Genomic DNA, 14,634 nt, shown 5'->3' with positions numbered 1-14,634 from the left:
AATGGCGCTCCTTCTCTTCTGAGCATTGTAGTTCGGCCGCAGAGAACTTTACATCCACATATGGGGTATTTTCTTACTCGAAAAAATGATGTTACAAATTTTGGGAGGCCTTTTCTCCTATTACCCCTTGTGAAAAAGTTGGGGTAAGGCTCTTTCACACTATGAAGTTCACCCGTTATTAAACACCCGTTTTCTGTGTAAAAAACGGATGTTTAATAATGGATGAAATAACGGGTGCTAACAGCTGAATAAATATTCATCCGTTAAGACCCGGGGCTACTACTACTCCCATCATGGAACAGACTTGTTTCCATGATGGGAGTAGTAATTCCCTGGCTGTGGGAGTCTGTAGACCGCTGCGGAGGCTACATTAGTGTTTGTACTACTACCCCCATCATGGAACAGAGTCTGTTCCATGATGGGGGTGTAGTACAGGGGCTGATGGATTGATCGCACCGGGTTTCACTTCTGAGACCAGATGCGATCTGAAGTTATTAAGCAGGGGAGCGCGTGGCAAGCTCCGCAACCATGCGATGTATCCGTGTGTTTTAACTTATTATTATTGAATCCCCCGCGGGGAGCCCTGAATGGCCGGTAGCGAGGAGCCAATCAGGGCTCTCAGAGGGAGATTTAAAGATGAACATTGCGACTAGAAGGGCCAAATGTATATTAAAAGCGCTGTGGGGGCAAGATATATAGCGCTGCAGGGGGGGGGGGGGGGCAGACATATAGCCTATATATCTAGCCCCCCCAGCAGCGCATTAGATATGACCCCCGCCGGTGCATTAATAAATATAATCCCCTCTGCCGGCGCATTAAATATATACCCCCAGCAGCGCATGTATAATGTAGCCTTGCAGCACTTCTATATACCCATGTCGATGCAGCGCCCGCCCGATGCTGCTGATAGAAATACTTTTCATACATAGGGCTGCAGCGTCATATGTATATAGAAGCACTGTGGGGGGGCAGATAACGCTATATGTCTACACCCCAGCGCTTCTATATGCATATACCCCTGCAGCGCTATAAATGAAAAGTATTTCTATAAGGAGCGCATAGTGCCAAGAGACGGCTGCTGGCACTATGCACTGCTAATAGAAAAACGCTATGTCTGCCCCCCCCAGCGCATCTATATACATGTATCCCTGCTGCGCTATTAATGAAAAGTATTTCTATTAGAAGCGCATAGTGTCGGCAGCCCTCTCCTGACACTATGCACTTATAGAAATACTTTTCATTCATAGCCTGCAGGGAAATATGCATATAGAAGCACTGGGGGGGCAGACGTATAGCGTTATCTGCCCCCGCCCTGCACTTCTATATTCATATACCCCTGAAGGCTATGAATGAAAAGTATTTCTATAAGGAGTGCATAGTGTCAGGAGCAGTCAGCTGGCATTATGCGCTGCTAATAGAAATACTTTTCATTCATAGCAGGGATATATGTATATTGATGCACTGGGGGCAGCAATTTAGCGTTATCTGCCCCCCACAGCGCTTCTATATACTTATGCCGCTGCAGCGCTATGTATGCATGCTGCTAGAATGCATTTCACATATAGTGCTGCAGTGGCATAGGTATATAGAAGCGCTGCGAGGCTACATTATACATGCGCTGCAGTGGTACGTACTTAATGCGCCGGCGGTGGGTATATATTTAATGCGCCAGCGGGGGTCATATCTAAAGCGCTGCTGGGGGGCTAGATATATAGGCTATATGTCTGCTGCCCCCCCCCCCCCTGCAGAGCCTGATTGGCTCCTTGGTACCGGCCATTCAGGGCTCCCTGCGGGGGATTCAAAAATGAAAGTTAAAACACACTGATACATCGCAGGGTTGCGGAGCTTGCCGCACGCTCCCCTGCTTAATAACTTCAGATCGCATCTGGTCTCAGAAGTCAAACCCAGTGCAATCAATCCCTCAGCCCCTGCACTACAACCCCCATCATGGAACAGACTGTTCCATGATGGGGGTACATCACTTCTTGTTGTGGAGGACCCAACAAGAAGTGATGCCTTGTTGGATCTGATCATTTCCCACAACGCAGAGCTGGTTGGTAATGTAACTGTGCGGGAAAACCTTGGTAATAGCGACCACAATATAGTTACTTTTGATTTAAAATGTAGAAAACAAAGATAGACGTGGAAGGCAAAAACATATAACTTTAAAAAGGCAAATTTCCCTGCGCTGAGATCCGCACTGCAGGACATAGCCTGGGGGGAGGTGTTCTCAAATACTGATACAGAAGGTAAATGGGAAATTTTTTAATCAACTCTAAATAACTATACAGCTAAATATATACCAAAGGGGAACAAATATAAACGATTAAAACTAAATCCTACATGGCTGACAAATGATGTTAAAGGAGCAACAAAAAAAAAAAAAAAAAAAAAAAAGCCTTCAAAAAATACAAATCTGATGGGTCAGCTATAACATTTAACAGTACGAGGAGCTTAATAAAATCTGTAAAAATGTAATAAAAACAGCAAAAATTCTAAATGAGAGACAGGTGGCCAAAGAAAGCAAAACTAACCCCAAATATTTTTTTAGATATTTAAATACAAAAAAAACAAGCACAGAGCATGTAGGACCCCTTAATAATGATAATGGGGAGGTTGTCACGGGCGATCAAGAGAAGGCGGAGCTACTGAATGGGTTCTTTAGTTCTGTATATACTAGGGAAGAAGGAGCTGACATTGGACAGGTCAGTGCTGGTAACACATCATGTAATGTGCTGAATTGGCTTAATGTAGAGATGGTACAAGGTAAGTTAAGTAAAGTAAATGTAAGCAAATCTCCAGGACCAGATGGATTACACCCAAGAGTTCTTAGAGAGGTAAGTTCAGTAATATCTGTACCCCTGTTCATGATGTTTAGAGATTCTCTGGTGTATGGTATTGTGCCAAGGGACTGGCGCAAGGTGAATGTGGTACCAATCTTCAAGAAGGGCTCTAGGTCTTTGCCAGGCAATTATAGACCGGTAAGTCTAACGTGCATTGTGGGTAAATTGTTTGAAGGACTTATAAGGGATTACATACAGGAATACATAGGGGATAATTGTATTATAAGTGATAGCCAGCATGGGTTTACTAAGGATAGAAGTTGTCAAACCAATCTAATTTGCTTTCATGAAGAGGTGAGTAGAAGCCTTGACAGAGGAATGGCTGTGGATATAGTGTTTCTGGATTTTGCTAAAGCATTTGATACTGTCCCTCAGTCGTCTGACAGGTAAGTTAAGGTCTTTGGGCTTGGAAACTTCAGTTTGTAACTGGATTGAACACTGGCTCATGGATCGTACCCAGAGAGTAGTGGTCAATAATTCGTACTCTGATTGGTCCCCGGTTATTAGTGGTGTACCCCAAGGTTCAGTACTGGGCCCGCTGCTGTTTAATTTATTTATCAATGATATAGAGGATGGTATTAACAGCTCTGTTTCTATCTTTGCAGGTGACACCAAGCTTTGTAGCACGGTACAGTCTATAGAGGATGTGTATAAGTTACAAGATGACTTGGATAGACTAAGTGTCTGGGCACCCACTTGGCAAATGAGGTTTAATGTGGATACATGTAAGGTTATGCATCTGGGTACAAATAACATGCATGCGTATGTCTTAGGGCTGATTAAACTGGCAGAGTCACTGGTAGAGAAGGATCTGGGTGTAGATCACAGACTACAGAATAGCATGCAATGTCAGGCTGCTGCTTCCAAAGCCGGCAGGATATTGTCATGTATCAAAAGAGGCATGGACTCAAGGGACAGGGGCATAATACTCCCCCTCTATAAAGCATTGGTACGGCCTCACCTGGAATATGCTGTTCAGTTTTGGTTGCCTGTCCATAAAAGGGACACTGCGGAGCTGGAAAGGGTGCAGAGACGTGCGACTAAACTAATATGGGGCATGGAACTTTTTAACTACGAGGAACGATTAAAGGAAAGGAGTTACAATTGTTTAGTCTTGAGAAGAGACGTTTAAGGGGGGATATGATAAACGTATATAAGCATATAACTGGCCCATACAAAAAATATGGAGAAAAAAACTGTTCCAGGTTAAAACCCCCCAAAGGACGAGGGGGCACTCCCTCCGTCTGGAGAAGAAAAGGTTTAGTCTAAAGGGGCGACACGCCTTTACCATAAGAAATGTGAATTTATGGAACAGTATACCTCAGGAACTGGTCACAGCAGGAACAATTAATAGCTTTAAAACAGGGTTAGATACATTCCTGGAACAAAATAACATTAATACTTATGCAGAATTATAAAACAACATCCATTCCCCTTATCCCCTTACACCCTTCCCTTCAGTTCCCTGGTTGAACTTGATGGACGTATGTCTTGTTTTCAACCATACTAACTATGTAACCTCCTCAGCTGTCTGCAGACTCCCGCAGCCAGGGAATTACTACTCCCATCATGGAAACAAGTCTGTTTCATGATGGGAGTAGTAGTCCCTCAGCACTGCAGGAGTCTGCTGATGTCACCTCTTCTGAGCATGCTCAGTAAAACTAAGGACGTTATTATAACAGGCATTAACGGGTGTATTTCCTAACGTATGTCAGCTATAGACTACAAGGTTATATATAACAGACGTTAATTTACACGTTTCTTGTGACGGGCTAAAAATTAGTGCAGGTCACATTATTTCTCCCGTCACAAATAACGTCCGTTATTCATGACTGGCTATAACGGGTCATAACGTGTAATATAAAAACACCATAGACTTGAATGGGGTTGTTTAATGCACGTTCAAAATGGCTTTTCAAACGGGTGTTTATAACGGGTAAACTTCTATAGTGTGAAAGGAACATCAGCATTTTAGTGGGAAAAAAAAAAAATCAAATTTTTCATTTTCACGTCCAAATTTAGCAGAAATTTGTCAAACACCTGTGGGGTGTTAAGGCTCACTGTACCAATTGTTACATGCCTTTAGGGGTGTAGTTTCCAAAATAGTATGCTATTTAGGTTTTTTTCTTTCTTTTTTGGCTGTTCTGGCACCATGGGGGCTTCCAAAGTATAGGGGATAAGGTGCCTGACCGCGGGAGCCCCCCCGCCGCTGGGGACCCCCGTGAGCTTGCACGCGGCACCCTGTTTGTAATCAGTCCCCGGAGCGTGTTCGCTCCGGGTCTGATTATGGGCGACCACAGGGCGGGCAGCGCGTGACGTCATGCCTGCGCCCCCGTGTGACGTCACACTCCGCCCCTCAATGCAAGCCTATGGGAGGGGGCGTGATAGCGGTCACGTTCCCTCCCGTAGGCATGCATTGAGGGGCGGAGTGTGACGTCACACGTGGGCGCAGGCGTGACGTCACACGCCGCCCGCCCTGTGGTCGCTTGTAATCAGACCCGTAGCGAACATGCTCCGCGGACTGATTACAAACGGGGTGCCGCGTGCAAGATCACGGGGGGGGGGGGGTGGGAACCCCCAGCGGCCGGACTCCCACGATCAGGCATCTTATCCCCCATCCTTTGGATAGGGGATAAGATGTCTAAGCACCGGAGTACCCCTTTAATGTGAAAATGGGCTGGGTCCTTAAGCGGTTAAAGAAATTGTCAATATATATCTATAATGTACTAAAGTCAGAAGCCACCAAATGCAGCCACAATGCTTATCGACTGATCCCATCAATATCAGACTAAGCGACCATGCACATGGCATAGCACTGTATCCAGAGCCTGTACAGTGCCCACAGTCTACAAGGGTTTGTATTATGGATCTTGTGGCCACATTATTCTTCAGTAAAGTAACAATCTTCTCTATAAGCAATAACATGGAGAGAAAACCTCTAACATATCATGCCTTGAAATAGGTGTGCGTAAGATCCAAAAAGAAGTTTTACTATGTTTCTCTGCCACCTTAAAAAACCATTATCTTGACTTTGTTGTATATAAATGTATGCCACTTACCTATGTAGACCCTCTTGCTATATCGCTGCATCAATAACAACACAAACACATGAAGTGGAATAAGATTGATGATAAAGACGTAGCCACCCCAAGCAGACACCTAAAAGAAGAGAGGAAACAATATAATACAACAAATAAACACAATACCCCTTTAAATCAATCTCAGGGTGATAGTACATTGGTAGGGATAGGACCTATTAGACCTCCACCCATTGTGAGAATGTAAGTTTCGCATTGCTGGAGTTTTTCCTTGCATAGTGGTGGTGCGGGGAAATGAACATCCACCAATGTTAGTCGTATGTCAGTGGGAATACCCCTTTAAAGACGTTATCATTCAGTGCTGGAGAACACTCAATAAGCAGTGCTGCTGAGGTAAGACAGCTAGAGCTACAGATAACTAATAGGGTTTTATACAAAAATAATCTATGAAACTTTATAACTATGGGTTATGTTTATCAGTATCCATACGCATTATTTAGAAGGATTATTTTACTATTAAGATAGATTAGCATTTAATATCCTAGCTTCAGAAGATAATCTAGGTGCAGATCACATTAAAATCACAAAATACTACATGCACAAGTAAAAGAATGCAAATTGTGTAATATATTTGTTCTTTTCTCTGTAATTATGTGAAAATTCAAAAATAATTACAAAGATTACACATGATTGGTGACAACAGGATGTGTCTACAGTGTTCAGAAAACTCTGAATAACTAATTGTTATATAGTCAATCATTAAATGTGGTTTTTCTTAACTCTTATGAGAAATGTATGGGATCCAAGACAGGAGATCTAAGTACAGGGACCACTAGTCATGAAAGACAGACCACCCCCCCAAAAAAAACCTTGGGATCAATGGTGCTAGCCGTTATACTGAACAGTTTTCAGTCACTAAGGTTTCTGCAGAAGACAACCACATTTTATTTAAACTGGTTTATGGGTTTGCTGGGAAAAGAAATGAGTGGGAGCATCATTTTTCTAGAAGAAACTTTGAAGAAGAATGGCGGGTGTGGAAGGATCCATGAGGACAGATAGGCTAGGGTATGTAATAGTAATCTCAGTGATAACTTTAATAGCAATTCACAAGAAAACTGCATGAAATTTTGTTCTTTGACTTATACAATCTTGGACGCTCCGGACGGAAGACTTGAAGTGAAGAGTGAACCGGCCTTACAATCAGCACGCTGGCAACACAAGCAAACAGCTGTTTTGCTGTTAAATCAGCTTCATCATGCCCATCGGACTGTGGCTGATGTACAGCGGTAAGTACGACCTGTCAAACGATTTTCTATTATATGCTTATATTGGACAGGATCCTTCATTAGTGCTGTGCATCACTAAGGGCTCATATCCATTCTCCTGTATACTGGAGAATGGGTTAAATTGGTAAAGTCCTATTAAAAAGGACAAGTCCCATGCCGATAAGTACAGAAAAACTTATCCACTATCTGCAGAATAGGGGATAGGTTTTAGATCGAGGGGAGTCTGTACAGAGCCCCGGCTTCCCACAGAGTGGCGCGTCACGACCCCTGCCCTATGGGAGAGCTGTTCGGCTATCTTCGCCTCTCCCATAGAGATATATGGAGGGGGCCTGGCGGCCCGTGCGTCGGCGTGGGGGTCACGTGCCACTCTGTGGGAAGCCGGGGCTCCGTACAAACGATCGCGGGGGGGACCACAGTGCTCTGACCATCTGCTATTTAAAACATATCCCCTATCCTGCGGATAGGGATACATTTTTCTGTATTTATCGGCATTGGAACTTTTCCTTTATTAGTGTTAGGCTGGGTTCACACTACGTTTTCTCCCATACGGGAGCGCATACGGCAGGGGGGAGCTAAAACCTCGCGCTCCCGTATGCCTTCGTATGCGCTCCCGTATGTCATTCATTTCAATGAGCCGGCCGGAGTGAAACGTTCGGTCGGCTCATTTTTGCGCCGTATGCGCTTTTACAACCGGACCTAAAACTGTGGTCAACCACGGTTTGAGGTCCGGTTGTAAAAGCGCATACGGCGCAAAAATCAGCCGACCGGACCGAACGTTTCACTCCGGCCGGCTCATTGAAATGAATGACATACGGGAGCGCATACGAAGGCATACAGGAGCGCGAGGTTTTAGCTCCCCCCCGCCGTATGCGCTCCCGTATGGGAGAAAACGTAGTGTGAACCCAGCCTTAGTTACATTGTATCTCCTGGATGTGTATATACCTCGGTGCCAGCCTCTTTCTACATGACATATGAGCAATCCAAATGGGCTGGGAAGGGTCGGATACCAAAAGTCATGCAGTATTGTTGTGGATTACTAATAAATTATAAAAGGAGTGCCAAGATCTTGAGGCGGTTTATAAAAAACAGTGCAAAGAAAACGTTGATCAGTTGCCCATAGCAACCAGTCAGATTGCTTTTCTTCATTTCAGAGGCCTTTTTAAAGACAAAAAGCAGCAATTTGCTATAAGCAACCAGTCAACTTTTCATCTGCACAGGTTTTGATAAATCTCCCCCATTAGGTTTATAATATTACAAAGTAGGATCCTTCTTGAATTCAGTCAATGAGGAATGCAATGTGTTACCCTCTATAATAATACCAATATGCAAACACACTAATTGACACGCAGGTCAGTAGAAATAAAGCTTCAGCACTCACCTATGTTTCAAAGATCCTTTATTCGAGCATCAAATCCAGGGGAAACCGCTGGCCAGGGATGGGGAGGGAAAGAGGACGCCACTGCAGGCGCAGCGGAGGAGAATGCAACTAGTTTTGCGGGTAAAACTGCTTTGTCTGGCCTGACGAAGCGGTTTTACCCACTAAACTAGTTGCCTCCTCCTCCGCTGCGCCTGCAGCGGCATCCTCTCTCCCTCCCCACCCCTGGCCAGCGGTTTCCCCTGGATTTGATGCTCGAATAAAGGATCTTTGAAACCTAGGTGAGTGCTGAAGCTTTATTTCTACTGACCTGCATTTTGTTAATTTTCTGCTTAATCCGGTGCACCCCTATTTATCCTTGTACTGTGGACATCACCTGTCCTACCAGTGACTGCGCTGCAGGATTGCCGTGATTACAGTGGTGCGGTCTCATTCTCCTTTATACCACGAACACTAATTGATACACCCCTTTAAAATCTAGAACATTTTAATATGCACATTTTTACTTCATGCAAACAAATGCTATATGGAAAATGCCCAATAAACTGCTGCTGACAGACCCGCCATTCACATGGCATGGTTCTGTTTAGTAAGGGTCAATGACACTATTAAACATAGATGCACTCTACAAATAAATAGCTACCACTGTACAAATCACTAGTCAGATCACACAAGGAATAGTGGGCACAGTATTGGGTACGAGTGTACAAAAAAGATAAAGTGGAGCCGGAGTGGATTACCAGAGTAATAAAGGGAATGGAAGTACTACAGTACCCAGAAAGATTATCAGAATTAGGGTTATTTAGTGTAGAAAAAAAAAACAACTGAAGGGTGACCTAATTATGTATAACTATATCAGGGGCAGTACATAGATCTCTTCCATGACAGTACCTGTAACAAGGGGGCATCCTCTACATTTAGAGGAAGGAAGGCTTCTACACCAGAGCAGCAGACGGGGTTTCTTTACTGTAAGATCAGTGAGACTATTTAACTCTCTGCCAGAGGAAGTGATCATGGTGTACTCAATAAGAGTTTAAAATGGTCCTGGATGTATTTTTGGGGAGTAAGAATATTCCTGGTTATAGTCACTAATCTGGACAACGGTTGTTGACCCAGGGAATTGTTCTCCCTAAAAATAGGAGAATTGGTTCTACCTCATTGGATTTCTTGTTGCTCTCTGTTTCAACCCTATAGGGCCGTGATTCCCAACTGGGGTGCCGCGGGATTTTGCTGTCAAAATGTTTTGTTTGCTTTTTTAATTTCCCGGCCTGCGTGCCTATGACTCACGGTGCCGCAAGGGGAGGGGAAGTATGTGCGAGCTTTGCTGTGCATGTGCACACAGCATCCCCCTGCGTCCCAGTGAGCGAGTGCCCTGGTAGTGCTCTGCCGGATTACCGTGGGGGTGTAGGGACACCGTGCACCAGCGTCCCCCCGCGGTGCAGTGAATGAATGCCCTGCTGGATTCCCATGCCGGTGTAGTGACCAGTTGCCCAGCGGCGCAGTGAATGAGTGCCCTGCCGAAGCCCTGAGTCAGTGCCCTGCCGGAGAGGGGAGGAACGTGGAAGCTGCGCCGATTCCTGTGCCGGTGTAGTGAAGAAAAATGGCTTGCTTAAGGTACTGTACCCTTTCCACCCCTCTGTTACCCCTTCTTAACCCTGTCCAACCCCCTCTCACCCATGTCCACTCCTGTCATCCATGTCACCCATGTTCACCCCCCCACCGTCTACTCCCTGCACACCTGTCTATACCCCCAGTCTACCCATGTCACCCATGTCCACCCCCCTATTCACCCCTCTGTCCTTTTGTCACCCATCGTGTTCTGTTTTGCCATATCTGCTGTGCGGTGAGGAGTGTATCTTGTTAACTTGTGAACTGGAGTGATTTTGTGTGAATATTTCAACTTGCACATAGAGGGTTTACTGCTACTAGTTTAAGAGTTTTCTCTCTCTTCACTCTGCCTGTAGGGGGAGGGGTAGAGTGGACACAAATGTATAAATTTGAGGTTGGGACTCAGTTTCTGAGCATGCTGTGTTTTGAGTGAGCTCTGTAGGACTGAAACTGAAAGAGTTTGAAATCTGAGAGTTTGAAAGCAGGAGTTTGAGATTGCTGTGAGTGTTACTTTGCTTACACTGTAGAGTCTTCCACTCGAAAAGGTCTACTAAATCCCCATAACTAGTATGGCCTCCATGTTGGAAAATGTTGTCCGGTGTACATCCTGTTCAATGTATGCAATCCTTGAACAGCAGTTTGAGGGTGCATATTGTTGTGCGAGATGTGTGCTAGTTGTTTGTCTGGAAGCCCAGATCCTGGATCTAGAGGAGCGACTGGCAACATTGAGAAGCATTAACAACATAGAGAGGAGTCTCCTGCTCACTGAGCAAGTACTCTCTGGGGTAGAGGTGGGGGAGGATAGTGGGTCAGAGGTTCAGGACAGTCAGGCAGTTAGCTGGGTTACAGTTAGAAAACGGGGTAGAGGAAAAAGTGTCAGGGAGGCTAGTCCTGAACTGACAAACCCCAACAAGTTTGCCCTGTTGGCGGATGAGGGGGATGCTGTTGGTAAAATTATATTTTGATATCTATGTTCTCTGTGTATATATTTATGTATATATAGATGTATATCATGTCGAACTTTAGATGGTGTTGGCCGGTAGAGATGTGCGAACTTACAGTAAATTCGATCCGTCACGAACTTCTCGGCTCGGCGGTTGCTGACTTTTCCTGCATAAATTAGTTCAGCTTTCCGGTGCTCCCGTGGGCTGGAAAAGGTGGATACAATCCTAGGAAAGAGTCTCTAGGACTGTCATGGTCCATATTGGCACCAATGACGAACTAAGAGGTAGGTGGAGTGTCCTAAAAAATGATTTCAGGGACTTAGGCCGCAAGCTTAAGGCAAGGACCTCCAAGGTAATATTTTCTGAAATATTACCTGTACCACGAGCCACACCAGAGAGGCAGCGGGAGATCAGGGAGGTAAATGAGGGGCTCAGAAGCTGGTGTAGGAAGCAGGGGTTTGGGTTCATGGAGAACTGGACTGACTTCGCTGTCGGTTACCGTGCAGCTGTGCTCGGCGAGATGGCGGCTAGAAGGGTGGAGGAGTGTTTAAACTAGGGACTGGGGGGAGGGAACCTATAACAGAGGGGGAAGACAGTGTAGATAGAGAGTGGGGACTTAGTAATGTACCTGGGGGTGGAGTAGAGGGGGGGTTAGAATAGTTAATACGAATAGGCTTCATAGGAAGAAAAAACATACACATGAATTACATGATAACTAATGCCAGAAGTCTGTCCAATAAAACTGATGAACTGGAGTGGTTGATGTCTGAGGAAAATTATGACATAGCGGGTATAACAGAGACTTGGTTGGATGATACCTGTGACTGGGCGGTCAACATACAGGGTTATAGTCTATTCAGGAAGGATCGGAAAAAATGGAAAGGGGGAGGAGTTTGTCTATGTGAAATAAAGTCTGAAGGCCGCACTGCGGGAGGATATATGGGAGGGGGACGATAATGTGGAGGCATTATGGGTAGAAATATATGGAGATAAAAAACTAAAAAAAATAAAAACTGATAGGGGTTTGTTATAAGCCACCAAACATAATGGAAGAGGCAGAAGATCAATTACTGAGGCAAATAAAGCAGCAAATCAAAATGATGTGATAATAATGGGAGACTTTAACTATCCTGATATAAACTGGGAGACTGAGACCTGTGAATATCATAAAGGAAACAGATTTCTGACTATAGCTAAAGACAATTATCTGTCCCAAATGGTGCAGGACCCTACCAGAGGGAGCGCCCTACTAGACTTCATATTAACCAACAGACCTGACAGAATAACTAATGTGCAGGTAAAAGGACACCTGAGAAATAGTGATCATAATAATAATAATACATTATAACTTGTTCTTCAATAAGGGAATCTCTCGAGGGGCCACAAAAACAATGAACTTTAGGAAGGCAAAGTTTGATCAGCTCAGAGAAGCCCTTAACAATATAAAATGGGATAATGTCCTCAAAAACAGGAATACTGACACTAAATGGGAGACTTTTAAATATATCTTAAATTATCACTGTAATAAATATATACCTTTATGGGAATAAAAGGGTCAGAAATAAAAGAAAACCAGTATGGATGAATAAAAACATTAAAGGGGCAATAAATGACAAAAATAAAGCATTTAAAATACTAAAACAGGACAGCAGTGAAGAAGCATTAAAAAGCTATAGAGAAAAATGTAAAATATGTAAAAAACAAAAGCCGCAAAAATAAATACAGAAAGATTCATTGCCAAAGAGAGTAAAACTAACCCCAAAATGTTCTTTAAAGGGGTACTCCGCTGCCCTGTGTCGGAAGCTCCGCTCCCCAGCGTCCGGAAATTTATTGTTCCGGACGCCGTGTGCGGGCTTCCGTGTTCAGGGATGCCCCTCGTGACGTCACGGTCGCCCGCCCGCCTGCCCCCTTCATGACGGCCATCGCGCCCCCTTCCCATAGACTTTCACTGAGGGGGTGGGCGTGACGTCACGAAGGGGGCGGCCCTGAACACGGAAGCCCGCACACAGCGTCCGGAACAATAAGCTTCCGGACGCTGGGGAGCGGAGCTTCCGACACAGGGCAGCGGAGTACCCCTTTAACTATATTAATAGCAAAAAGGTAAAAAATGAAAGTGTGGGCCCCTTAAAAAATTATGAGGAAGAAATTATAAACTGGGATCAGGAAAAAGCAAATATATTAAACAAATTCTTCTCCACTGTATTCACCGAGGAAAATGAGATGCCAGGTGAAATACAGTGTGATAAGGTAAACTCCCCAGTACAGGTCACCTGTCTAACCCAGGAAGAAGTACAGTGCAGCCTACAAAAAAATCAAAACAGACAAATCACCAGGTCCAGATGGCATTCACCCCCGTGTTCTAAAGGAATTAAGTAATGTTATAGACAGGCCCCTATTTTTAATATTCTGGGACTCTATAGCAACAGGGACTGTTCCCCTGGACTGGCACATAGCAAATGTGGTACCAATATTTAAAAAGGGAACAAAAGGTGACCCCGGGAATTATAGACCTGTTAGTTTAACCTCTGTTGTATGTAAATTGTTTGAGGGTTTTCTAAGAGATGCTATTTTGGAATATCTTGATACAAATAAATGTATGACTCCATAGCAGCATGGCTTTATGAGGGATCGGTCCTGTCAAACTAACCTGATCAGCTTCTATGAGGAGGTGAGATCCAGACTGGACCAGGGGGAATCGCTGGATGTCGTATATCTGGATTTTTCCAAAGCATTTGATACGGTGCCACATAAAAGGTTGGTGCATAAAATGAGAAGGATCGGGCTGGGGGACAATGTGTGTAAGTGGGTAAGTAACTGGCTCAGTGATAGGAAACAGAGGGTGGTTATTAATGGTACTTATTCTGATTGGGTGACTTACTAGTGGGGTACCACAGGGGTCCGTTTTGGGTCCTGTTCTGTTTAATATATTTATTAATGACCTTGTAGAGGGGTTGAATAGTAAATAATCTTTGCAGATGATACTAAACTCTGTAAAGCGATAAACACAATAGAGGACAGTGCACTGTTACAACTGGATCTGGATAGGTTGGAGGTTTGGGCTGGGAAGTAGCAAATGAGGTTCAACGCTGATAAATGTAAGGTAATGCACACGGGGAGGAAAAATCCGGGCTGGGGTTATGTATTGAATGGGAGAACACTTGGGACTACTGACATAGAAAAGGACTTAGGTCTTAGTTAACAGTAAATTTAGCTGTAGTGACCAGTGTCGGGCAGCTGCTGCCAAGGCTAATAAAATCATGGGGTGCATCAATAGGGGCATAGATGCCCACGACAAGGAAATAATTCTACCGCTGTACAAATCACTAGTCAGACCACACATGGAATACTGTATACAGTACTGGGCACCAGTGTACAAGATAGATATAGTGGAGCAGGAGAGGGTTCAAAGACTGGCAACCAGAGTAATACGGGGAATGAGAGCACTACAGTACACAGAAAGATTATCAGAATTAGGGTTATTTAGTTTAGAAAAAAGAAGGCTTAGGGGCGACCTAATAACTATGTTTAAATATATCAGGG

General features: G+C 44.4%; 1 protein-coding gene across 3 annotated transcripts in view; it reads right to left on the bottom strand.

The window, feature by feature from the left end:
• STT3B (STT3 oligosaccharyltransferase complex catalytic subunit B) overlaps window positions 1–14,634 on the bottom strand; it is a 169,911-nt gene that overhangs the window by 57,116 nt on the left and 98,161 nt on the right. For all 3 annotated transcript variants that reach the window (XM_056520086.1, XM_056520084.1, XM_056520085.1), the window contains exon 5: window positions 5,903–6,002. In XM_056520086.1, coding sequence (XP_056376061.1) covers window positions 5,903–6,002 — 100 coding nt within the window. The remainder of the gene's footprint in view (window positions 1–5,902; window positions 6,003–14,634) is intronic.

This window comes from Hyla sarda, chromosome 5, assembly GCF_029499605.1.
Source record: "Hyla sarda isolate aHylSar1 chromosome 5, aHylSar1.hap1, whole genome shotgun sequence".
Lineage (NCBI taxonomy): Eukaryota > Metazoa > Chordata > Amphibia > Anura > Hylidae > Hyla > Hyla sarda.
Note: the sequence above shows the minus strand (reverse complement) of the source record. Positions and strands in the feature narration are given on the sequence as shown.